Source organism: Staurois parvus, unplaced genomic scaffold (genome assembly GCF_062004578.1).
Source record: "Staurois parvus isolate SC_StPar_1 unplaced genomic scaffold, SC_StPar_1.0 ptg000299l, whole genome shotgun sequence".
Taxonomy (NCBI): domain Eukaryota; kingdom Metazoa; phylum Chordata; class Amphibia; order Anura; family Ranidae; genus Staurois; species Staurois parvus.
In genome coordinates this window covers 16,825,173-16,852,300 of record NW_028318095.1, presented here as the reverse complement: position 1 = coordinate 16,852,300, position 27,128 = coordinate 16,825,173, and the positions used below count along the sequence as shown (strand labels likewise).

Sequence of the window (27,128 nt, the reverse complement as noted above, 5' to 3'; positions counted from 1 at the left end):
TGTATATTTGAAAATGATCAATCCTGATGTATTTAAGCATCATTTCTTGCCAAGACAGTACAAACTCCCCCAAATTACCCCTTTTTGGAAATAGACTAGTCTGAGGTATTTAGTAACAGGCAAGTTTTTTGAAGTTGTAATTATTTGTCATAATTTTTTAGAAAAAGAAGAAATTAAATAAAATTAGTTTTTATTTTACAATTCTTTTACATACTGTCACCAGTGTCACCATATGGCTGGTGTGTCGGTGATCAGGGATACTGACTAGTGACAGTATGTTAAAAAAAACAGTTTTTTATTAATTTTTTTTAAACATTTTCCCTTATTTCTTTTACTTTTTTTTCTTTTTTACATACTACACTGTACTACTCTGGGGGGGGGGGGGGGGTTATCAGGGATTTTTTTATATACTTTGATTACTGTTACAGTGTTACATTCATAACAGCTGTGATTATTATTGTGTGCTGTGACTGGCCTACAGCTATCACATAGTACAGAGTGCTATGATTCGCCCAGGTACAACCACAGCATCACAATACTAAGCACAGTTGTTATGAATGAAACCCATTCATAACAGTTGTTTTTACATTGTGAACATGTGATCTGAAAAGTGATCATGATAAAAGCAGCCACGGCTGGGTATCGGGAACCACAATCTGCTGTGTCCACCGGTCACAGGAGCAGCGTGTTGCCCCTGGAGGAACACTGTGTGTCCTTCAGCTTGTGACATACATGTACGTGATCCAGCCTGCCGATGCCATCCGCCCGCCTGCAGAAGATGTATTATGGGCTGACGGGAACTGGTTAAAGTCAAAGCATCCACATGACAGCCAGGAAACATTTTAAAAAAGAGAGGTCAGCAAAGACAGCCCCCACACTTTTCTCATTACAGAGTCACGTTAAATATAGTATATATTATATACAGTAATTGTTATACAGTAACTACTGTTTTGTATCTGTGTTAAGTTCAGAGAGATCTGAAAGAGACTAAAGGACATTACCCCATCCAATGGCAAGTGCACTCCGTGTGAAGTATTCCGGGGTAAAGCGGTAGACAAGAACCAGACGGACATACAGCTCCGCTGCATGCATTGCTGTCAATGTAAACGTTGTAAGGAGGAAATAGTGCAATAGAACAGCCAAGGCAGCACATAGAGGTTGCGAAGAATTAGAATGTTCATATGGTATAAATGTATTACTTGAATTGTCAGTGATTGAATCTCCCTCTTCAAATATCTGGTACTCCATTGTACCAATAAATAGTATATAGAAGATTAGCATGGCTGAACAAAGGCTCATCAGTATCCATGAAGTTTTCTGTCTCTTTCTGAACCTGTAAAATAGTCACATTAGTAATGTACAGTAACATTACTCATTTGCAGACCGATCATTTTATTTGTCAAAGTAGTAAAGATGCACAGGTTTATACAATAAGAAAAAGAAGAATCTAAACCACAGTATTCAGTCACCATTTACTGCAGACCCTCAGAACTGCCCTGTGCTCAAAAATAACTTGACCAACTATAAAGAGACCCTGTCACCACCTCATTCCTAACCAGACAAACATAGTACAGAAAGGCAGAACTGTATTAGCACTTGTGGGCCAGTACCTACAGCAGGGGGGTTAGAGATGGTAGCACCAAACATTAGAAATACATTTTTGTGACAACATGTTCCTTATTTTGTTTCCAAATTCAGGCATTTGTTGTTAAATTCAGCAAAAACTATAGGGAGAAGGTGGTATGAGAAATATTGAGAGGGGCCACATTACAGTTTATGAAATGTGAAATCATCTCTCCTTTCTCATACTTGGTGGTCTATAAGTAAAAGTTAGCTCTGCGTGTAAAAACAATGCCTCCAAAAGCTCATTCTAGTACTGCTAGTAATGCCTTTGCCAAAATATTAACATAGCACAAAGGCAAAGTTTGTACAAAAGGGTGCCACCATTCAGGCGTGTCTTGAGCAGCATGATGTCTCAGTATGGCCATAAATAAAGGAACCTACATAACCTATACAGAGTTTGAAGATATTTGTCCCAAAACAATAATCCAAGCATTTCAGTGGCTAGGCTGTGCTCATTTCACCAGAGTTTAACATGCTGTGTAACGTGGAGGGACAGGACTTAATCTGATAAATGTGTTCAGAAGGACAAATATCTGTAAATTACTGCTGGAAAAAATACTTCGGCAACTGGTAGTTTGAAGTGCCATGCAACCTAATTCTGGCTTATGAGGACTATGTGCGGGAAGCTCCATCCATGATGACAACCCCAGCACCTGAGTCTTTTAAAAATAAATCCCTGATGGTCGCTACCATAGGTTACCCAGCAGAGTTATCTCCGTGAAAGGTAATGCTAAGATCAATCAAGCATATTTACTTGATTGATTTATTGCATTATTGTATTATTACACATGCAGATATCTAACATGTACCTTTAGTGTACCCTAAGTGTATCTCAGAGCAACAGCAACGTCCCTGAACAACTGCTGAGATAAAATTTTAGCCACACAGAATTTACATTTAGTTTTAGTCAAGCAGCCCTTACTGGTGGACTTTCATTGAGACAGAGAATTAGTATGGCACAACCATCATGCTGCACCATCATCTCAACAGCTCCATGGTAGTTCATAGAGAACTACAAGCCAACGCCACAAAGGCTGTCAGAACTTGTAGTTTTCCCATTCACAGAATACTGCAAATGATTGTCACAACCGGGTGGGCGGAGCCCCGCAAGGCCACATTTTCTTTACATTTTGACAGCTAGCATGGGGAGAAGATCCCTGCTAGCTCTCAAAATGGAGGAGCAGGGGCTGTTGTAACATGTTACATTACACACTGAATATGGGTGTAACATGTGACATGTTATGAAAGGTGAAATTATCCTTTAACATGCTTTTGTAAAAAGACTATAGTGTCCCTTTAAGCATGCACCTGCATGTGGGTAATGAGCCACAGGATTCAATAAATTTGTTTCAGTTTCCAGTAAAGTCAAGTGCTCAGCTTGCTAAAGGAAGGCACACCATCTTGTGAACATAGGATATGAGGCCCTGCCAAGAAAACAATAGTTTATTGTATTTAGCACATATGACCATGATTGAATTGAAAATTTAAAAAAGATTACAATGAAAAAAATATGTAGCCATGCACCTCACCTGGCATACAGCAGAAAAACTACTGTGACAGCTAAACCCACCATAGAAAGTACACAGCCGGTGGTTGACACTGTACCAAGCTCTGGATGGGTAATGTTTTCTCTGAAATTCTGAAAATAGGAACAGAATAGAAAACATTTAGCATGTAAAGAGAAGACACCCATAGGTCTTTGTGCTATTTCCCATGTTCATATCCATTTATTAGCAGATAACCTTTATAATCCATATGTGTCAGTAACAAATTGAATAAATTGGCATTGGTGGAGTTAGTCATTTTTGGAAATGTCTTTTAGGTGGATCATAAAGGTAGTGCTCTGGAGTTCCTTAAATTTTACAGGATTACTGGTGATACCAGAATTATTAGGCTGGGGAAATGATCAGTAAGGGAGTCATATACATTTTAGCATAACAGAGGAAAGGATCTGACCACCAGATCAGCAGATTGAACACTGTCCTTGAATGATAACAAAGATATCTAACTTCTTGAGGTGTTATTGCCTCTTTATAGGACATAAGAAACATCCAAATAATCTCAAGCAATGGTCGAAATTAGGGACAATATTTCCTATCATGGCCAGCCCAAACCTTTTCCTTTACTTTGCATATATGGCACATGAGTAATATATGTTTTTTTACCATTAACACGGCAAAGTTAGTAGTATGATTGCAAGCGCAGCGTAGTACTGAGGCGTCATTCACTGTGGATATCTTCTCACAGCCTGCAGTATTCCATTCACTCTTATCATAGTCCCAGTAAACACAGGCATATTTTACCAGGATATATGACGGATCAGACTATAAAGAGAAGAGCAAAATATATGCTATTGTAGTAACTTGTATGCATGTCATTTATATTTTCCCCAGCATAAAATGAAAAAAAGTATATATCATGTGTTTGTTGATGCAATGTTTACAGCAGGAAGATGTGTTCCTGCAGGATGGAATTCAATCTAGCTTACATGCATCCCTTGTGCTGATTCTTCTTTTTTTCGGAGAAATCTTCCTCCATCCTACAACCATCCCCACAATCTTCTGGTGTGGCAGGGGTTAATGCATCCAATGTGCAGGCATAGTCAACCTCTCTCGATTAGAGTCCCTAACAGCCCATTAGTTTTATTAACCCCTGCTTTACTGGAAGAATCAGCACAAGGGACACATCATACTAGCTGTTTTTTATGTTTTTTTTATTTTAGCTAAACTTCGGCTTTAATATAAAAGCAGAAGTACTTCCTTTTCAGGTCTGCTGTCTTTCAGTGAAACCAGATGGAGTCTGCTGTCTCTCCACAGATGGAGCCATCTGATAAGATATGAGTCTCTGCTTAAACTCATGAATGCGGATGTGTAAATTGCATAGAAAATCACAGTGTTCTTGGTGAAAACCAGGAAATAAATGCAATGGTATATATATCTAGCAGTGAATATGTACAGTATAATACAAAAGTTTAATAGACCAATAAAACCATAATTACCATGTTGAAATGTATCCATGAAATAGTATGGTGCAAGACAAGGATTGGCATTAGCCACAGGCTGAAAGGAATGGTGGAAGCGGCTTATTTGTATGTAGACATGACTATGGGGAGCCTGGATGGTGAACTCCACATATGGAAGAGTAATGAACAACAGTAGTTGGTAAACATAGTGTCCACAAGCCAGCAGTCTGGTGAGATGCCACTTGAGGGGTAAGAGGAACCAGAAAAAACCTCCTCAATGTCACCGAGGATCACGCACCGGAAGTGACATCACGGCGCACCAGAAATGACCTCAGTGGAACACAGAGAAGCCGATAGAAGCCATCGTGAGCCCTCAGAAGAAAGCAGACCAATCACAAGTCCCGGTTACCACGACAATACGTTTCGCATGATTCAGTGCTTTATCACAGTCAGTTGGTAACTGGGTTGAAGACAAATATATATTCAGCTTGTAAAATTGAAATTTAAAGGCATAAATGCCTATTATAAATGACAGTGTAAGCCGGTTTCACAGACCCTCATGAAAGATACATATTGTTACAAATAATTAAATGGAAATATAAATATATATATATACAAATATTAATGAAATGCAATAAAATAACAGATTACAAGTTACACTTTTTATCTATAAAGCACTAGTATATACCATTGATAAAATAATCAAATCTAATTAATCTAAATAATATATAATGTGTAATGCAAATACATATATTGGAAAACATGTGTAACAGGAAAAAGAGAAAAGGAAAAAAGGAAGAAAGAGGAAAAGGAAGGAATCAACCATAATAGGTACACCCATAAAAGCCTACGTCACAGTATGTTATATTACAATATACAATGTAACTCTGGGTCTTCATTTAGCCTATCAGGTATCATAGTATCTACTTTACAAATCTAGAAAGTTTCTCTCCTGCAGAGGAGAGAGAATCATTCGTTCTGAATTGATCATCTGTCATTAATGCATTCTATTGCCAAGACCTCCATATTCTAGTTGGAGAAAGTGGCGGTGAACACTGTGTTGGTCATTGCCATCTGTAACAAGTCAACGATGCTCCCCAATCCGTTTACAAAATGTGCGCTTGGTACGGCCAACATATAACAGTTTGCATGGGCAACGTAAGACATAAATCACATATTCAGAAGAACAGGTGATACATTGTCTGATTGCAAATTGATTTCCTTTCTTATCCTCAAAACTAGATTGTCCATGTTGTACAAAACTAGATTGTCCAAGTTAGGCATCCCTTCTTACGACATTGGAAGATACCTACTCTATTATCAAAAAAACAACGTACATCTGAAGAAGTACCTGTTTTTTTACGTGATCCTAATTGATAGGGGCTAAAAATATTTTTTTAAAGTATGTGCACGTTTGAAAGTGACCATAGGATTAGATGATAATAATGGACCTAATTTGGGGTCTAATTTAAGGATATGCTAGTGATAAATCTAACAGAATTATTAAGAGATGATTTGTCTCTTTTGGGTGGAATTGATAGATGTTTAGCCTGTGCTTCTAGAATCAATTTGTCTGGGTATCCTTTTTTAAAAAATGTTTTAATCAAGGTATCACTGTTTGTGAGATAATCATCTACCTTTGAGCAATTACGCCTAAGACGATGGAACTGACCATCAAAAATCTTATTTCGCCTGGCTGGGTGATGGCAACTAGTGTAATGTAAATAGGAATTACCTGCTGTAGGTTTACAATAGTTGCTAGTCACGATCTTATTGCCATCGTGTGTAAGTTCTAGATCTAGAAACACTAATTTATCTGGATCACAGACAGAGGTGACAGTGAGCCCTAGAGATTTGTTGCTGCAATGGGATACAAAGGAGGAGAAGTAATCTGGAAAGCCACACCATATGATGATGATATCATCAATATACCTACTATAGAAGGTTAGGTATTGGGCAAAGGGATTGTTCTTCCAGACATACAACTCTTCCCAATAGCCCATAGAAATATGGGCATAAACCAGAGCAAAATTTACACCAATGGTGGCACCATTGGTTTGCAGATAGAAAACATCAACAAACATGAAGTAATTGTGTTCTAAGCAAAATATCGTACTGTCAACTAGGAACTGAGCTTGCTTAGAACTCATGAGAGGATCATTAGATAAAAAAGAACATAATGCTGTCAGTCCAACTCGATGAGGTACGGAAGTGTATAATGATACTACATCCAGTGACACCCAATAATAATCTTTCTGCAAAGAGTAAGATTTAAGTAGTTCTATGACATGTCCTGAGTCACGAATATAAGAAGGCAATTGGGTCACAATTGGGTCACAATAGGTTGAAGAAAATGGTCAATATATTGAGATAATCTACTGAGAATTTTCGACCCGGAGGATTGATTAAGCATTTATGAACCTTTGGGAAATGATAAAAGTATGGAGTACTGTGCTCAAGGAGCAGTAAGAACTGCTTTTCCTCTTTATCCAGCACTTTATCTGTAAAGGCTTGTTCTACTAGATGCTTGAGGGAATGTTGGTAAAGAGGTAATGGGTCACCCGATAATTTTTGGTATGTGTTGTTATCTGCGAGTAAACGATGAGCCACAGCCAGATAATCCGCTTTATTCTGTACCACTAAACTCCGGTCTTTGTCAGCTTGTTTTATAATAATAGATTTGGTAACCTCTAAGTCTTTTAAAGCACTATTGAGAAAAACCCTAACCAAAAAAGCTAATGGGGATTTGAAGGTTCCACACCATAACATTGGAAATATAGTAAACACGTATAGGCAATAGATAACATTGAACACCTTTTATTAGGTTAAAACACCAAGGTGGTTTTTTAACCTAATAAAAGGTGTTCAATTTTATCTATTGTCTATACATGTTTACTATATTTCCAATGTTATGGTGTGGTACCTTCAAAGCACCATTAGCTTTTTTGGTTATGGTTTTTCTCAACCATGTTTCCTAGGGTTGTGGTACCAGTAAAGCCAATATACAAGGCTAGGTAAAGTTACATTCTCTCCTTCTCCCACCCTCCCCATTATGCAGTGTCTTTTAAAGCACTTTATTCTGCTTGTGATAATTTAAAAGATTGTTGTTTGAGGGGAGTATTACAAAGAGCAAGTAAGTCCTTATAGGCTAGATGGAAAAAAGCTTCTATATAGGGACCTTTAGATTGCATGTGGACTTTGGTCAAGAACCAGAATGAGTAATATCCGGCTCCAAGGGAAAATCCAAAAGCTGGGTATCAGTATGAACCTCGATCCATAATTCACCCAGTATTTCAACTAAAGCATCATCAATATCAGAGCATGGATTTCCAATGCTAGGAGTGGGATAATCTAAAGGTTGAATATCCTCTATGTTGTGGAAGGCATAGTGCCGTTTGACAGTCAAATTTTTCCTTAATAAGTTATTTTCAGCATCTGTAAGAGTATATGACGATAAATTATATATTTTGATGGTACTATTACCGACTGTCTTTCCTTTTGTTTATTCTGGAATTGTTTGCCTCTCCTTCAACTTTGTTTATTTTTCTTTTGTTGTGCTTATGGGGGACAGTTCTAAAAAATTGGTCATTAGAGCATGTGCTATGGGTGATATTTTTTGTTTGCGGTTCTGCGAAAACATTGGGTATGTCTATATTGAAAAATTTCGGGCGTACACCCTCTTTAACGTAACTCACCAAGTCACGTGATAGAGGGCTTTATCTGTTCTGAGTGGTAACTATGTAAGTTGGTAACGAAAGTGTAATATGGCGTATTTAAGCTACTGATGTTTGTATTATTAAGAAAAAAACAAAACAGGATTTTTTTTTTCACAAATGATGAGGAGAAATGGGGAAGCATGAGAAAAGGAGCCAAGAGCTATACTTGCTGGCTACATATCCATATTCAACATCTCTTTTTTACCTGACCAAAGTAGTTTTTAAATATTTTTATTCATGATATAATAGAAGAAAGTATGAACAAATATAAATATAAATTTATAATAAAGAAAGAAATAATGCATAAAAACACAAAAAGTCTTAGTTGCATTCCTGCTTGCCTTTCAACTGTCCCTGTCTTGGCAAGACAGCTTAGTATGCTTTTATCACATTGGGTGCAGGGCTTTACTCGCACAACTGTTTTTCATAAGTGTTGGTAAAAATACCTGTATTTATGGGCACAGTAATAGCCCCAGGAGCACTTACTATCCCAGTGGGTCATTAAATGGAGAAAATCTTATAGTGTTTGTAAACCAAAAAATTTAAAAAAAATTCACGGGCTCTTTAATTTATTTCAATGTGGTTTTTCATAATAATATTGTAATCATGGCCTGCTGTTCTTCTCAATTACCTGGTTGATCCTGCTCATGTCCCTCCTCCTAAGAGTAAACTGACCACGCTAGCATGGCTTCTGATCTATGCTAGTGCAGTCAGTTACATTCTCTTTCATCCCACGCTTAGATACAAGCACACTGTGCAATCACACAACTTACCTGTATCTTCCGGGGTCAGTGTAGAACACTCCTCTGCCCATCCCTCGGCCCTGACAGCCGCTTCTCCTCTCCTCTTTGTGACGTTGCCTCACAGACATGTCAGATGTGTCTGACCCATCTACATACACATCCACCAGCAGGTCTCATGATCATTGTTTATTCCTGAGCGATTCACGGACCTGCTGGTGGGCGTGTATGGTGCTGGCAAGACATGTCTGACATAACGTTGCCACCTCATACCTTTAAACCTGAACACATATTAATTACATGGTTCTGTGGCTGATTAGGGTTGTAATTAAACTCACTTAGTGCCTAATCTGCATTAAATTAGCCTCAAGGCATGTGTAATTAATATGTGTTCAGGTATAAAGGGATGAGGTGGCAATTCTATTCTGACATCACAAAGAGGAGAGGAGGAGAAGCTAGAGGGGAAGCCACTGTCAGGCACCCTATACACGCACACAGCAGGTCAGTGGATTGCTTAAAATTAACACTGATCATTCGACTTGCACAGTAGCAGCCAAAAAATGTATAAAAGGCACTTTTTAAAAAAAAAAAAAGTCTAAATATGGATTCATTAAAGGCTTACATTTAACTATTAAAAAATGTTTTTAGCATTTTACAGATTTACAATCACTTCAAAGAGCAACTCCAAGAAGCACGTGAAATCAATGAGGCAACAAACGACCCCTGCAACTGTGATAAAGTCAACAAATTCATTCAGATTCCCCCATGTGCTCATAGTTGAGCCTGTAGCCTCTTGTTACATGATTCTGTACTGTTCAGTCTCTACTTTCACTGTTTCTGAAAGGTAGCAAGGATATGATAATATTTAGCTGTGTATTTGCAGATACAAGAACCCGTATTCTTACAGGTATGTGCTTCTAGGTGCTGGAGTGGTTTGGTGATCTATAGCTATGTCTAGATATAAATCAAAAAATCTTGAGTATGCAGGGTGTAAGCCCCGAAATCATTGCAAGGTCATTTTTTTTAGATTGGAGTGTAGCTATCAGACACAGAGACTGGCCATATTTTTCACAGTACATAAACATACCCTTTGACTGAAGCTAAACTCTACATTGGCATGTATTCCATTAGAAATGTTAGCAGAGATAACTCTTTTTCTATAGGTAAGGGCTCTTTTATGGTTAGACTTAAACAGATTATCATTCTGGTAGAGAACAAAGCCAACAGCAATGTCATTATCAGCACCTATAAGGGAAAAACAAAGGGTTGTGATTGCATTTTGGTGAAAAAAAGTATTAGTTCGTTCAAGTTACAAATGTATCATGCAGATCATTGATTATTTGAAATCAAATCTAAGACCTGGCTCACAGTGGGTGTTCCAATTTATCCCAAAGGTGTTCATTAAGGTTAAGGTCGGGGCTCTATACAGGCCACTCAAGTTTCTCCACACTAATGATTAGCTAAGGGAAATTGTCACACAACAGCAGACCATCAGCCCAATGAGCTGCAGCAGAGGAACTTTCCACCCCATAGGGGCACTTAACAAAAAAGCAGGGATACTAGTGACATTAATGACTTACTATGGCCACATGGCCATATTTGGTCAATAACATTTCCCAAGTATGACGTTGTAACACTACCTTCTTAAGGATCACTAGAGTTTTGGTTTCCCCTATAGTCCTGCCAGGCAACACACATGTCCTTCCAGCCTTGCACTCCAGAGACAGTAAACAGTCATTGAACTTGTTTTTTTGTATTTTATTAGGGAATGTTAATTTGGATGGGGCAGAGAGATACATGGGATGCCCAAGGAACTGTTAAACTGAGGACAACTTCCTGCAACTATGTACAAGTGCTCAGATGGGTTTCTTTTCTTTGGAGAGCTATCCAGCCTCTTCTGGCATACCATGTCAGACCCCAGTTGAAATTTCCTCTTCACCCAGCTGCCTGAGGGAATCCCAGGCAGGGGGACCAAAAATCTGATACCTTAAGATCAGCAGTCCCAGATGGGGGCTAGTCAGGTTTTCCACCAGAATGCCCTCTCCCCTTATATGGCCCAGAGGATGTGGGATTACTCACTCAGTCCTCTCCTGCAAGCATGTGGGTTGGTGTCTGCCTTCAGGCCTTATGCTGGGCTCGTTCCTTCCCTGCTTATCAGCCTGTCCTCTCTCATGGGACGATTGGGCTGAGAGACCTCCCTTACAGTTCCCCTGCCTGTAGGTAAGCCCCTCTCTTGGAAACCCTCCAAGGCTCCACACAACATCCTGCTCACTCCATCTTCCACCCAAACTCTCCCCCTTACTGAGCAAGCTCAGCTATGCCTAAAAGCTGTCCCATCCCCTTTCCAAGCCTCCTGCTTGGGGATTGCTTGAGATCCTTTAAGCATACAGATCAGCCACTCCTCACTCCCACCCAGTGAGTTCTAGAGACTTTCCAAGTCTGTAGATCAGGTGGAGGTTTCAGAAAGATGATCTGCAGAGCCTCCCAGCTCTTACCCAAATTTGACCCCTCTGGCTATTTCTCCTGGCTGCTTTTCAGCCTCCTGTCTAGAAAAATATTTAACTACTTCTCCCAAGCTTTCCTAGGAGGGTGCTTCAACCATGTGGCCATATTAGGTCAGTAATGTCACCAGCATCCCTTCACCTTTGTTACATGCTACTGAGGGACAGATAGTTCCCCATCTGCAGCTGATTTGGCCGCTGGTCTGATATTATAGTACAGTTTCCCATGTGTTTCCACCAACATCGATGTTACACTGAATAAATGGATTCCAAACACATCATGGTTTAAAATTGTGCACGCCCGTGCAATGGCGACAAACAATGAAAATGTTACTATCCATAGATGACATTTTAAAAGCCTTTATAGGTTACCATTTTAGATTTGCAGAGAAGGTATGATGCTACAATTACTGCCCATGACCTGACATTTGCAGTGATACCTCACATGTGTGGGATGATTACTACTTGCGTGCGTGCGTGACTGACACGTGTGTTCACCTTTGTGCGCAAGAATGGGAAGGTGGGGTCACTTTAAATGTTTTGTATAATTTATTTATTTTTATTTTTACACTGTCGCTTTAATTTTTTTAAATCACTATTATTGCTGTCACAAGAAAAGTAGACATCCCTTGTGACAGCAATAGGCAGTGACAGGTATTCTGTATGGAGACCTGAGGTCAATAAGACTCCATATCCCTCCTCTGCCCTCATAACATTTGATCACACCAAGATCAGTGTGATCTAATGCTTTTCATTTTTGAAAATGGCGCCATTTAAATCCGAGTAAACCGAAAATGATGTAAGGACATCGCTTCCAGGTCCCTATATCATAGAGTCAAACGGAGCGGTTCCGCTCTTTGTTTGGCTCTATGATTATCTGGCGAAAATGCCAGCTGGTTGATTGGGTGTCATGGTGAGATGGGCCTGTTAAGGTTGTGGAAGATGGCAAGGGGGGGTGTGATTGGATTGCTTTTATAAGACAGCCAGCCGTCATCTCTAAAAAACAGTACCAGGATGGTGCCTGCAGCAACCGCTTAACGCCAAATCACATACATATACATGATTTGGAGTCAAGTGGTTAAGAACCCAAGACAACATGGGATTTAAATGTAGACTAAATAAGCTAGTCATCATGATTTTAATAGGTCTTTTGTTCTGCCCTGAACTGTTATGTACAACTTACTTTCAGATGGTTTTATGAAAAGTTGAACATCTGCTGTTTCATTAAGCACAAACTCTGAAGTATTGTTGTCTACTATGATCCTGTTGGATATTAAGTCATCATTTCCTGGCAGGCCTGAACACAAAGAGAAATGCTGTAAGGTATAGTTTCTTATGTTGGGTAAAATATTTTCATTATCACTACTAGAAATGATTAATTCAGTGTTGGATTAGCCATTACATCTACTAAGGGTTCTTCTGCTTGGTTTCCTGACCTATCTGGGATCCTCCATCTTTTTAATGAGATCAACAAATAACAATCACATGGCTGAAAGACGTTTTGTGAAATAATACATGCACTAAAGCGTTTGGAATCAAACTAAATGTATAACAATTGCCATAGCAGTCCATGCAGCTGCTATGAAGCCTGGAGAAAGGGGGGGGGGCTGTTAGGGTCTGCAAAGGGTTTGAAAATTCACTGTTAGATTAAAAAAGAAAAAATTCAAAGGTGGCTTTGAAAGGGAAGGACTACTTTCTTGGCATCTGTTCACCTAACTAAGCTACCTTTGTTCAGGATGGCTGCCATGGAAGTGTAGAGGCAGGTCACTCTGTGACAAGTAGAAAGATAACTATTACTAGTATAATAAAATTAACTATTACTAAGTGTGTTTTGGAATAGAACAGACAATAAAAATGCATATGTCTTCTATGCCGTACTCATCTACCAGACCTTTTATTGACATGAACTGGATTCCATTTTGATTTCTAGCAGGCAGGGTACGTTTTTCAACTGCAATGCTTGGCTGCACCACTGACAAAGTATCATTAGCAACATTCAGAGAATATGCTTCCATTTGTCTTGTTAGACTGTTGTGAAGGGAAAAAAACAGAGGAAGAAAAAATAAATCTCAAAGCCTAAAAAAATAAATACAAATTATACTTCATACATAAAGCAAATCCAAGAGCAGTAAACCATATAGAAGCAATTTATCACATTTCATCTTTCTTCAGTTTGGAGCAGAGGTCCACAAACTCTTTAGCTGATCAACACCTTCATAAAGTTCCAGATTCCTATACGTTTATCATATGAAAATCAAAAGATTATATTGAAGGTTCATAATATTAATACTGAAAGCTTTATTTCCACATACTGGGCATTGTTTCATTAGTAAACAAAGCCATGATTCTACATTTCCTGATATTATGGTTATTACAATGCAGGTTTTTAGTAAATGCACTGTAATCAGTTCTTCAGCCACTAGCCACCTCACCTTCAGGACTAGGACTGGAGTTGAGAACTCCAGAGACCTTAAAAGAGTACTTGACCCAAAGGATCTTCCATCATTTATTGACCACCCCCAGACATTCCCTGACTTCTTTTTAGGCCTCAGCCATTTTATTGAACCCTTGGATAGTCACATTGACCACTTTGTGGAACCCTTGTTTGGCGCAATAAAACTAAAGGAAGTTAGTTACTGATTTTCTTATATAGATTACTAAACATAGCATGTGTATTTATTAATACTGTATATTAATCTTCCTCTTTATACTTTATATCTTTTTTCTTGTCTCATGATTACTGTTACCTGCACCTTTAAAAATTACCTACCTTTGCCTCCGTAAATACTGGTGTCACATATTAAAGCAACAACTCAGGTACTAAAATAAAGTGTCTCCAGCAAAGATCATTTGGAGCCATGTCTCCTACTGCTCAGTTTGCAAATCTCTGCTTTATTGAAGAGAAACCACTGGCTGAAAATTTTAAAGAATCTGACATACAGTGGGGAAAATCAATATTTGATCCCCTGTAGATTTTGTATGTTTGCCAACTTACAGAGAAATTAAGGGTCTATAATTTTTTATCATAGGTGTATTTTAAATAATAGAGACAGAATATCAACCAAAAATCCAGAAAAAAAAACGATACAAATGTTATAAATTGAGTTGCATTTCAGTGAGTAAAATAAGGATTTGATCCCCTACCAACCAACAATAATTTTGGCTCCCACAGACTGGCTATGTGTTCATGTGGTACACAGATTAGCTCTAACAATTTAAGAAGGTGCTCCTGACGATAACATGTGTATAAAAGACACCTGTCCATAGAATCTCTTTCTTCCATTCAAACCTCACCATCAAGGGCAAATGACCAAAGACCTGTCAAAAGATGTCAGGGACAAGATTGTAGACTTGCACAAGGCTGGAATGGGCTACAAGACCAAAAGCAAGAAACTTGGTGAGAAGGAGACAACTGTTGGAGCGATTATTCACAAGAAGAAATACAAACTAACCATCAATCGCTCTTGGTCTGCAGCTCCAAGCAACATTTCGTCTCATGGGGTAAGGATGATCATGAGAAAAGTGAGCCATCAGCCCAGAAAAACACAGGAGGAGCTTGTGAATGATCTCAAGGCAGTTGGGACCACAGTTACCAAACAAACCATTGGTAACACAATGCCCTGCCATGGATTGAAATCCTGGAGCGCCCACAAGGTCCCCATCCTCAAGAAGGAGCCATGTACAGGCCTGTCTGAAGTTTGCCAATGAACATCTAAATAAATTAGAGAAGGATCAGGAGAAAGTGCTGTGGTCAGATAAGACCAAAATTGAGCTGTTTGGCATTAACTCGACTATCCTTGTTTGGAAGAAGAAAAATGCTGACTTTGACCCTAAGAACACCATCTCTGCAGTCAACCACGGAGGTTGTATTGTAAAGTCTTGGATGAGAAGCTTCTTCTCTCACCTAGAACACTGAAGATGGGTTATAGATGGGTCTTCCAGCATAAAAATGACCCAAAACATACCACCAAGGCAACAAAGGAGTGGCTCAAGAAGAAGCACATTAAGTTCATGGAGTAGCCTAGCCAGTCTCCAGACCTTAATCCTATAGAAAATGTATGGAGGGAGCTGAAACTTCGAGTTGCCAAGCGACAGTCAAGAAACCCTATGGATTTAGGGAAGATCTGTAAAGAAGAATCACCAAAATACCTCCTGAGATGTGTGCAAACCTGATAACCAACTACAAGAAATGTTTTACCTATGTGCTTGCCAACAAAGGTTTCTCCACTAAGTGCTAAGTCATGTTTTGTTTCGGGATCAAATATTTATTTTACTCACTGAACTGCATCTCAATTTATAACATGTGTATCATGTGTTTTTCCTGGATTTGTGGTTGATATTCTGTCTCTATCATTTGAAATACACCTATGATAAAAAAATTATAGACCAGTCATTTCTTTGCAAGTGGGCAAATGTACAAAATTTGCAGCGGATCAAATAATAATTTTCCCCACTGTATCAAGGAGTGTCAGTTTCCTGGTTCCTCCAGACACAGTGGTGATGTAAGGGTTGGATGACCAAACAATTGTGTGCAGTAGGAAACCAGGAATCCAACACTCCCTGAAGTGTCACATTCTAAAGGCTCTTCCAATGCAGAATTCAGCGGCAGGCAGTGAGACAAGTGTGTACCAGGGGCAGACTGACGACTCATGGGGCCCCCGGGCAATAGGGGATCTTGGAGCCCCTGTGTCCTCGCCCAAACTCAAAACACACCCAAAAAAGCCTCTGAAAGGTACCATGGGTATCTCATGGGGCCCCCTACTGACCCTGGGCCCTCGGGCTGTGCCTGAGTGCTCAAATAGTCAGTCCGTCCCTGGTGTGTACTAACTATATTCTTGCACTGGACTCTTTATTTTATATTCTTATTTTAGGGACAGAGTCAACCAGCAGACGAGTAATCAATGGGCTTCAACAAGAATGAATATTTAGTCTTAGATTTTGAGCAAATTTTTTTTTAAATTGAGCAACTGCTTTTAACAAGCAAATCTCTACTTTCCTTATATTACAGCCTGAACTATCTGATCCATTAACTTTATATAGACATTTAATTAAAGGATATTGGCAATACAAACTTATAGGATTTCGTACATTGTGGCTTCATTTACTTGCGCGTCATCATCTTTAAATTGTGTTTCATTAGCACTCAGAATTTGACTAACAGTGGCAACTGCAGATTGGCCCACCTAGGAAATATAATGAAAGTATTATGTTTGCACAGCATAACTTGAAATCAGTAATGAACCAGAAAAATTTGGTCTGGGGGCTCACACAAGTGACTAAAGACCCAATCTACATGTGGGCAATATGGGTAAAAGAGCATTGTAAAAGCAGAAAAAAAAACCTATAGCCACAATTATTGTTTACACAATGGGGTTGATTTACTAAAACCATATTTTGCAATCTCCAGTTTTAGTAAACCAACCCCAATGTGTCATATGACAATAGTCCTGCACTCAATGATAGCTAAGACCGGCCATACACTATACAATTTTCTGTCCAATTTCTGCCCAATTTTCTTTAGATTTACCTTCAACTGTGTAGTGCCAGGGCCCGCCTAATTGGATACAATTGAAAGTGTTGTTTAGGTTTGACCTCATATTATATGTTTTTTGGTAAATCTAAAGCAATTTTCTAAAGAAAATTGTATAGTGTATGGCCAGCCTAAGAGGTATACTGTAAGACTTGTGTAACACATGGGAAAAAAAATCAAAAAGCTGTATAGTATTGTTTTGTGTTTTTATGAAATTTCCACTGGAATAATAAAAAAGCTACACTAGGTTTTTTGCTTTTTAACTTTTATCTTTTTCCTTACTTTTGGATAGATAGGTAAATAATTAGCACCTATATTTGTTATTGCCGTTTGCACCCACTTGGGGTAATCAACGGGATTGGTCCACAGGATTTTTTTTCAAACTGGGACATGACCAACAACAAAAATGTGACAGAGGATTGAACCCTTCCTCGTTCAATAAAAAACAAATTGTCTGTTGGTCTGATGCAGAATACCTGCTGAGAGATAATGTCACAATCTGCTGTGAGCCAGCTACAGTACTAGTTGGGGATAACAGAATTAACTCAATAACACCCCTGTTTTATAAAGTAAGAGTAACAATACAAAAGCTTAAAGTATCTGTGAACTGAAAGGATGGCAACTATACTATTGCAAACTTAAAGTCTTTGTAAACCATCCCTTCTAATTGAAATAAAATATACTAAATACCTTATTTTTGTATTTATCAAGTGACCTCTAGGTCCTCTCTCCTCACTCCAGTTCCAAAGACTGGGGGCAGAGAGAGACTGAAAATGAGAGACTTGGTAGCTTCTAATAATCTCTCAGGTCCTAGGAGCTTTCACTTCACGAGCAACTGTCACTCAAGCGGCTAAATGGCTGGATGGGGAGCATAAAAGCACTGATCGGACTTTGACACTATAGGAGCACTGTTTATTGGCATGACATCCCGCAGCTTCCAAGTAAGAAGAGCTGAAAACTGGCAATGCTATAATTAAGGGGACTTATGCTGCCAGTTCCCTTATCTTCATTTAGGTGACTGACAGACTGACCACAGGACTTTGACTTCTCTCCAGTTTGAAATTTAGCCATACCCCATTATTAAACTGTCTAATGCTAAAACCTCTACTCTCCTCTGAGGTTTCAACTTTTTACATGTGATTGACAGGACTTGGTTTAGTGCCAGGAGGCAGTGGAGCTTAACGTGGAGAGAAATCAAGACAATTAGGTACTATTTGAATAAGATCAGGTTCACTTTAAAGGAATATCAAGTGAGCAAAACAAATACATTTTACATACATCTTCTGTAGAATTTGGTAGAATCAGTAACCTATTCACAATCCTAATAGCATTTGTGATGTTCTCTGCCTGCAGACTTTTAGGCTCTGAAGTCAGGATCTGAGTGGTGACAGCAACCTCCTTTGCATTTTCTGTGCCGATTTGTGTCTAAGGGAAGAAGGCATGCAAGTTAAAAGATTAAATCGCATTGTTATCACATTGTAACAGCAAAGTTGTGAGCAAGAAGAAAGACTTCTCCGAAAAGCAGTTGTCAAACTACTAGATTGGTCATTTATATTTTAGTTAGAAAATGGCAAATTTATTCTGTGTTTTTATAGCTTTTTTTCTCCCTGGCAACTCAATGAATTTTGGAGGTGAGGCAGTCATTTTGGGAACAGTCAATTGACCCCTAAACCTAGAGGCAAGTCTTTGGAGTGTGGAAGAAAACACACACAAGCATAGGGAGAACATGCACACCCACGCAGATAGTGTGATGACCAATATGCAAACTAAGGGCCCCAGTGTTGCAAGGCAGAAGTGCAAACCACAGCCAGTGTGCTTCATGTGCGAACAGTTATAGAAGTGTCAGACAAGCTAGCCACTGAGCTAAAATGTACACAAAGGTTTAAAAATATTTACAGAAAAAACACCATGGATGCTTACTAAAAGTGGTAATTAAGCCCACTAATTAGATGGTATTAGTGGCCATTCATGCAAGGCAGTCATGTAACATGAAATATTTATGACTTGGTGTGAGCTACAATGGGCTTCTGATGTCTCTGCACTTTTAAGCAGGAATGGGCTGCCTCCAGCAAGCCTGCTTTTAATTTATTAAAGTGTTACTAAACCTACAACAGTAAAATCAGTCTGTATATGCAGTAAAGCATGCTTGATATACTCACTGTAGAACCTAAGGGGTTAATCCTGTGCATTGTATAAAAAGGATGTTTGATCCTGACTTATCTGATCATCCTCTTCTTCCAGTGCCCCCCTCTTATCTCCTGATAAGACATATCGTGTGGAGACACTCTGCATATGCTCAGTTTGGTGGGTATTGCTTGAGAGGTTTTTTTTTGGGGGGGAGAGTGCATGTTATCACCACAGGGCCAATCAGCACTGCCCAGACAGAGGTCAGGGGTTTTGTATGCTACTAGAGCAGAAAGAAAACTTCTACAAGCTTTACCAGTGCTCCGTGGAACACTGATAGAAGTCAGAAGACTGCTCTAACTGCTGATAAGAAAAGGTATTTAGCAGTTTATATTTACTAAAATAATTGCATTTCCATGTTGTGTGTACTGTAGGAGACCAGATAGAGTGAATGCAGGCTCCTGGGTTTAGTAACACTTTAACTGCAATAAATGCTCTGATATGGAAGCTCTGAAAGACTAGTTTCAGCCCACACTATACAGAGGTGTCTTAACAAGGCAGTGCAGTTGCTACATATACTGTATATGCAAGTGTTGGCAACTCAAACTTCTGTTTTTAACACAAATTGTTGAAAAAAGCCTATGAAAAAGGTACCAGGGGCATCTCATGCGGCCCCCTACTGACCCTGGGCCCTCGGGCGGTGCCTAAGTTTCCAAATGGTCAGTCCGCCCCTGCTTACCACTATGTACAGTTTATTTTGGAATATCTGCCTTGCTGGTCAAGGAGATTTTCCCTCTTCTCCTGAGTAATACAACTGTTGTTGACATCTGCTGTGGGCAGCAATGATTGTCACTTTTCCACACTAGCACAGATCAATGGTTTCAGGATGCAAGTAACATGATGGGAGATATGATTTAGATTATTGCAGCTACATGAAACATTTTTAATTACAGGACCTTAAAATTGAAGTTTGTATTTGTTATATACAGTTAGGTCCATATATATTTGGACACAGGCACAATTTTCGTTTTTTTCAGGTATTTACCAAAACATATTCAAGCTATAGTTACAGTATATAATGGATATGGGCTGAAAGTGCACACTCTCAGGTTTAATTTGAGGGTATGTACATCCAAATTGGAGGAAGGGTTTAGGAATTACAGCTGTTAAGTGTAGCCAAATCCCCTTTTTCAAGGGACCAAAAGTAATAAGATAATTGAATCAAAATAAATAAAAAAACAACGTGCGCTATCAAACTAGTGAATAAGCTAATAAAATAGAGCTGCTGCTATAACACTTAAAAGGTGATCCCACACTTAATAGTCCATAAACAGATTCAAATGTGATAGTTCAATCAAAATATGAAATATAAATATACATATACAGTGCTTGAATGGTGAAAATCAAATAAGGTGCTTGAACGGTGAAGAATCACTACGATGTGCTCCAGATAAATAAAGTCTATTTGAAAAAGTGGTGCTCCACCTTAACTCAATGTTCCTCCACCTAAAATTATATATGGATGGCCACTCACCTCCTACTGTGGACCCAAAAATTAATACAGGTCAACCAAGCTGATGACAGGCACCCCTTCAATGACAGTATAACTCCACATATAGAAAGAACAGAGGACATCTCCCCTAGGGGCGGAGCATAGTGACCTCATTGCCGGCCTTTTAACAGAGCGGGAGTTTTGAATTGAAAATCATGAGATGGGCTACTGCATCTAGCAGTCTGCTAAAGACACCAGGGTTCCAGTGGACAGCCAGCAATGGAGACTACCTGCATGGACTATCACCTTATAGAGGTATCCCTGGGCAGTCACACAACTGTTATAGGATTAAGAATTGGACTTGTTCATATTTGACTGTAATGTTAAAGTTTCTCCAGTAAAGTTACATTAATTGTGCTAGCCTGGTCTGAAGTTATTCAAATGGGTGCATGTTGGTTCTGGCGTATCTAAAGAACCAGGGTCTGTAAAGCACATAGGGGTATGAAGTCACACTGCACTAAAGGGTGTTAACTCAGCAAGTCCAGGAAGAGCAATGCTATTGGAAAGAGTAACCAAGCACAGGTTGAAGAAGCAACTAGTCATAGGCATGGTACCTGGTAAGGTGGCAGGCGGCAGGCGAGGGGGTTGCTGTTTGACTCCCTCCTGAATGGTCCATCTCCCCCTGGGAGCAGACCCGCATTACAAAGATACATGCCTTTGCCTCAGGGTATGGGAAGCTAAGGTGTTAACAGTGAGCACACATGAGGTCCATGCTATGTGCTTGGTGGGACCCCATTCTGTTACTGGGACCAAAGTAATAGAGGTATGCTAGACTGGTGGAGTAGGTGCAGGCTCAGCACGTCCCTCCTAAAGCAACAACTACTAAAGGCACAGTGTGCAATGATATGGGACACCGCATTTTCAGAGGAACTCTGTACTTTTACTGCACATAGTGTAAGCTCATCTCTGAGTCAGGGAACTGTCTTAATGTTAGATTATTCACATGACCGCAATCTCTGCCTGGTCCCGGGCATTGACAAGTGCTCAGCATGAAAAGGTACCCCCCGAGTGCAAGGAGAATATGACCCTGCCCACATGTACAGTATATCAATTCAGCCTAGTATGTTGCTTTTGGACACTTACCTTGTTAGCGAGCGTCTCCAAATTTTCATTACAATTTTGAACTCTGATTGGTCCTAAAGTTAAATTATCACCATTGTTCACACACTGAACTGTAGCCTGTGGAGTATTAGCTGGAGGAATAAGAGAAATGTTAGCATTCAACATGGTGAGCACATGACTGAAATGGAGAGAGAGAGAGAAGGTAGATCAATCGATTAGCAATGGTCAACTTTACTGATACAGGGGACCTCTAGTGTGGTCTCTGACATCACCAAAAGACCTCACAAAATTTCCTGTTGTAATGCTACAGAGATCTGTCAGAGGGTGCAAACATGCTAGAGGATTGGTTGGAGACTGGAAACAAAATTCAGGAAACAAAGGGCCACACAATAGGTGCAGCAATTGACAAACTAAATACATGAATCTTCCATTTCATACTGCACATTGCATAATATTAAACTTCTCTAAATATTTTTTCAAAGCCAGCCCCACCAAAACTATATATTTTAAAGGCAGTAGAGGTAGCATGGCAAGAGGGAGACAGGGTTGTTCAATACAAAACAATATAGTTATGCCTTAATTTTGAACAGCCTCGGGTAACTGAAAAGAAAAGTACTGTTTTTTGTTTTTTTAATAATACTTACCTAGGTGAATGCAGCATCAATTCGATGCTGCATCTGTCCCCCGCCAGCTCTAAGGTTGAGAACTGAGTGATTAGACAGCGCTGACCGCTCAGTTCTTCCCACTTCTCTGAGCAGAGAGTGGTGGCTGTCAGTCACTGTTGTCTGATCTGTCCCTCCAGCGCTCACTGGAGCTCTGGGCTGTAGAGGGGGCAGGAGAAGCTGGCTCGGGCTCTCAGTGGAGTCCAGGCTCTGGGGTTGGTCCCAACCATATGGTCGCTATATTTCCCCAGCTTGAACCGGCTCGGTGACTTCAACTGACAGCTGCATTTAGTCCGCTGTCGATAGGGTTGCCACCTCATCCCTTTAAAACCGAACACATGTTAACTACACAGGTTCTGAGGCTAATTTATTGCAGATAAGGCACTAAGTGAGTTTAATTACCTCCATAATCAGCCACTGAACCTTTGTAATTAATACGCGTTTGGTTTTAAAGAGATGAGGTGGCAACCCTTGCTGTCAGATGAAAACAGGTCACAGGGTCGCAGGAGTTCAGAACGAACTGCACTCCTGTGATCCACATGAAAAGTACAGCCACACGAGCTTTGGCTACTTAGATCTCTCTGAAATGTCATCAGAAATCCATGTTCCACCCAACTGCCCAAAACATTACAATGCCATATGATTGTGCCACACTCCTCCTGTGGATAATTACTGGACATCACTGTGTTAAAGGAAAGTAGCATCTGCAAAAGTGGAAATTGTGGCATGACCCTGTGCTTAAACAAAAACTGCTGCTAAGAGTCTTTGCCACTGAAGTTTAATAATCAGTTAAATAGGTACTCAACAAGGTTTTTTCCTTTGTAGTCTTGAAATAGGTACACTGACTGATGCCCACCCAAAACTGAATAAAGAATAAAGAAAAAAATACTTGCCATTTACAGATGTATTGTCACAACGTTCATTTGAATAGCCATACATGCCAGCCAGGATAGTTCCGAATTCATAACAATTGCTGCTGTTATCACAAATATACACAGGTGGGCAGAAGTTTTCTGCACATGAAAAGTACATTAAAATTAGAATTTTTATGAGTATCTTTCAAAGGAACATGTAGCAATTTTGTATATAATTTCTTTATTTTATAGGATTTCTAAGAATAAAAATGTAAAATTTTAAAAAGAGGGGTCCATTTAAAAAGAAGCAGCATGGCCACTGCTTCAAAAAAAGAAAAACTCCCATCTGAGCACTCGATGGACTGCTGGAGGGACTCGCTGATGCCACTTCCTTGATTTTCTTTCCCTGTTCTTTATACTTCTTTCTACTTCCTCCCTTTCTTCTTTGGCTCTCCAACGTGTCCCTGCCCTGCCAATTATCATTCATTCAGGTTTGTGTTCGACAAAAACTCAGGAAACTGATTTCTGTTTGTATGTTTTATTGGAATGTAGCTCATACTGTATATGTGGTCTTTCACAGCTTATAATGGCTGCTACTTTAGTAAATGAATACCTTATGGTACTTTTGCATTCTTCTACCTTTGTATTATCAAAACCTTAATTAAATATGGGAAATGAAAAAAGAAAAACTCCCAATTATGAAGCACAGCAATGTACTTTATAGAAGTGCTTGAGTCGTTTCGTGTAAATATGGAATTTTGCATAGGAATATCTTGTATTTTCATATGCAGCCAGGAGGTGGAGCTCCCCAGTGATGAAAGCAGGGAACCCTGGGAAGTCATCTCTCTTGCACCCTTCAACCTGTTCACAGTAGGAAGTCTCCCACATTCTTCAGTTGGAGGCTGGCATGTGAAGAGGGCCAGGAACAGGGATTGATTGCACAAAGGGGTACATTAAAGAACATAAATAAAAAAAAATAGACACAGACAGACAATTCCGATGGGAGATGGACTGTTAGAAAGTGCCAAAAAAAACTTCCTCGCTGCTAGAGGACAGCCTGTTACAGGTACATGCGTCATGACCAGGGGCGGACTGAGAACTCATGGGGCCCCCGGGCAATAGGGGATCATGAGGCCCCTGTATCCTTGCCCAAACTCAAAAAAGCCTATGAAAAAGGTACCAGGGGCATCTCATGGGGCCCCCTACTGACCCCAGGCCCTCTGGCAGTGCCCGAGTTTGCAAATGGTCAGTCCGCCCCTGGTCATGACAGGCTGCTTGTTCTGGTTACCCCTGGTGAACACTTACTTGCTTGTACTCTGTACCATGTTGACTCTTCATACCCCAATGTGCATTACTGACCCAAGCTGAAGACTATGTGTAGTGTGCCATTACTTTCATACACCCCTTTGAATAACTTCAGAACAGACATGGCAAAGTTTCAATTACTTACTTTGGAAACTTCAGCACAACAGGCAAACAGTCTTTCCCCCTCTAACATCATAACTAAGACTTTGACTGCCCCAGCATAAATGTGCAGGAAGAGTCCAAACTTGGCAAGTCCATGATGCTGGTGTCTTCAGGGCAGATTGCAGGTCCCAGCAGTCCCTCTACATGGTAGTGATTGCAGTGTTCAGCATAAGGAATTCCAGAGGGAAAGCCCCCTGGCAGAAAGAGCTCTCTGTAAGCAGCTAGATATTACATACTTACTTACATACAACATTCTCTGTCTGTGTCTTCTTCTGCAGCAGACTGTGCTGGGCAGAGCCCTCCCCCCTTTTATTTACAGCACAGGGAGAAAGGCAGAGCTCAGAAAAAGTGCAGGAATTGTATTAAGTCTTTCTACTTTTCTCTTCTTACGCTTCTACTATTCCTTCAACCTGTGCTTGAAATGTTCCTTTTCTGATACAAGTACAAAACCAAAATGCTTGGTACGCTATCAATCTAGATTAGGGGTAGGCAACCTTTGAGAGGTGGAGATCTACTTGAACAACTTGAAAGAGATCAAAGATCACCGGGGTTCAACGCCATTAAAAAAATATTAACTAGCGAGGCCTAACTAAATAGCAAGGAAAATGTAGAAAAATATAATAAAACAAATGCCACTGTAAAAATACAGACTTAGCCTAATTTAAAAATGGACAGTGTCAGTCAGTAGGGCAGTGGACAGTGTCAGTAGGGCAGAGCTTGTTGTCAGTCAGTAGAGCAGTGGATGGCGTCAGGCAGCAAGGCAGTGGATAGCGTCAGTAGGGCAGAGGTTGGTGTCAGTAAGTAGTGCAGTGGATGATGTCAGTCAGTAGGGCAGTGGATGGTGTCAGTAGGGCAGAGGTTGGTGTCAGTCAGTAGAGAAGTGGATGGTGTCAGTAGAGCAGTGGACAGTGTCAGTAGGGCAGAGGTTGGTGTCAGTAGGACAGTGGATTTCTTTAGGAGCCCCATTGAAAGGGGAGCACTTGGGGGAGGAGCCAGGCAGCAGAAAAAAGGAGTAACAAGGACAGGATGGGCAGCTGGGGAGGCGTTTACTAGAACCGTTCCCCTAGATTTTCCAGCAGCAGCTGTACGCTGGTGGGAGGGCGAGGAGGAGATTCTAGCTTTTAGTTGCTCCAGAAGGACAATATGGGATTGTTAGAGGTCAGGTATTTAAAATATCTGAACTCCCAGCAAGTGGCTAGGGGTTGGGATCCCCCCCCCTACTCTGGTGCCCTAAGGCAGCCAGATTTTTAAAATACCTATCCATGGGAGGGAAAGGGGGGGGAGTGGACACTGCTGGTGGGGGGGGGAGGTGGCTAGAGGTCACTGCTATGGAGGAAAGGGGGGCAGAGGACAATGCTGGGGAAAAGAAAGGGGCCAGAGGTCACTACTATGGGAGAAAGGGGGGGCAGTGGACACTACTGTAGGGGGGGGTGATGTGAAGGATGGTAAAGGACACTGCTATGATGGTGGCCCTGCCCATAGCAGTGTCCTCTGCACATCACCTCCCCCCCCCCCCGTAGTGTCCTCTGCCACCCCTTACCCCATAGCAGTGACCTCTAGCCCCCTTATCCCCCCCCCAGCAATGTCTTCTGCTACCTTTTCTCCCAGCCTCCTCCGCTGCTGCTGTCATTCTCAGTGCACAGCGGAGAGCGGAGGACAGCACGGCTCAGGATGGAGAGCAGGAGGAGAGAGATGGCCAAATTAACTTTTCATATTAACAAGTTGGTAATTGATTGCTAGGACCTGCGGGGTAATATGAAAAGTTCATTTAGCCAGCTACTCCTCCTGCCCTCCATCCTGAGCCGTGCTGTCCTCCGCTCTCCGCTGTGCACTGAGAATGACAGCAGCAGCGGAGGAGGCTGGGGGAAAAGGGGGGAGACCTGTTTGCGGTCTACCTGTCAGCTGCCTGCTTTTGATAGGTAGACCACAATCGACGGGTTGCTGAACCCCAATCTAGATAGTAAGTACCGTTGTATATCATTAATGATCAGCATATCCAACGAAGAATGTAATACCACAGAGGAATGCTATACTTTTTGGTTCCTCTGAACCAGATGTTTTGTGCATCTTGCATTTTTTTTATATCTTAAAGTTTCAATAAACATTTTGAGCAAGAAAAATGTATTAAAGTAATAAAACAATGTTTTTTTTTTACATTTCATAGTATACCATTAAAGTGTGTCAAGGGAAAAACAAATACATTTTTTGCAGTTGAGGATAGAGTGTGAAAAGGAACAAAACACTGGCAGGTCACCTGGGTCTCTCTTAATTAAAGAGATTTACCCTCCTCTGATGACACTTTCACCAGACAGGAAGTGAGGTACGCCATTAGTAC

General features: G+C 40.3%; 1 protein-coding gene across 1 annotated transcript in view; it reads right to left on the bottom strand.

The window, feature by feature from the left end:
• ADGRG7 (adhesion G protein-coupled receptor G7) overlaps nucleotides 1–27,128 on the bottom strand; it is a 67,340-nt gene that overhangs the window by 28,813 nt on the left and 11,399 nt on the right. The window contains exons 3-12 of the mRNA XM_089682969.1: nucleotides 23,366–23,485; nucleotides 21,832–21,941; nucleotides 18,351–18,497; nucleotides 16,631–16,725; nucleotides 13,434–13,570; nucleotides 12,726–12,839; nucleotides 10,129–10,286; nucleotides 3,789–3,947; nucleotides 3,153–3,262; nucleotides 1,002–1,333 (exon numbers count right to left, since the gene is read on the bottom strand). Coding sequence (XP_089539095.1) covers nucleotides 1,002–1,333; nucleotides 3,153–3,262; nucleotides 3,789–3,947; nucleotides 10,129–10,286; nucleotides 12,726–12,839; nucleotides 13,434–13,570; nucleotides 16,631–16,725; nucleotides 18,351–18,497; nucleotides 21,832–21,941; nucleotides 23,366–23,485 — 1,482 coding nt within the window. The remainder of the gene's footprint in view (nucleotides 1–1,001; nucleotides 1,334–3,152; nucleotides 3,263–3,788; nucleotides 3,948–10,128; nucleotides 10,287–12,725; nucleotides 12,840–13,433; nucleotides 13,571–16,630; nucleotides 16,726–18,350; nucleotides 18,498–21,831; nucleotides 21,942–23,365; nucleotides 23,486–27,128) is intronic.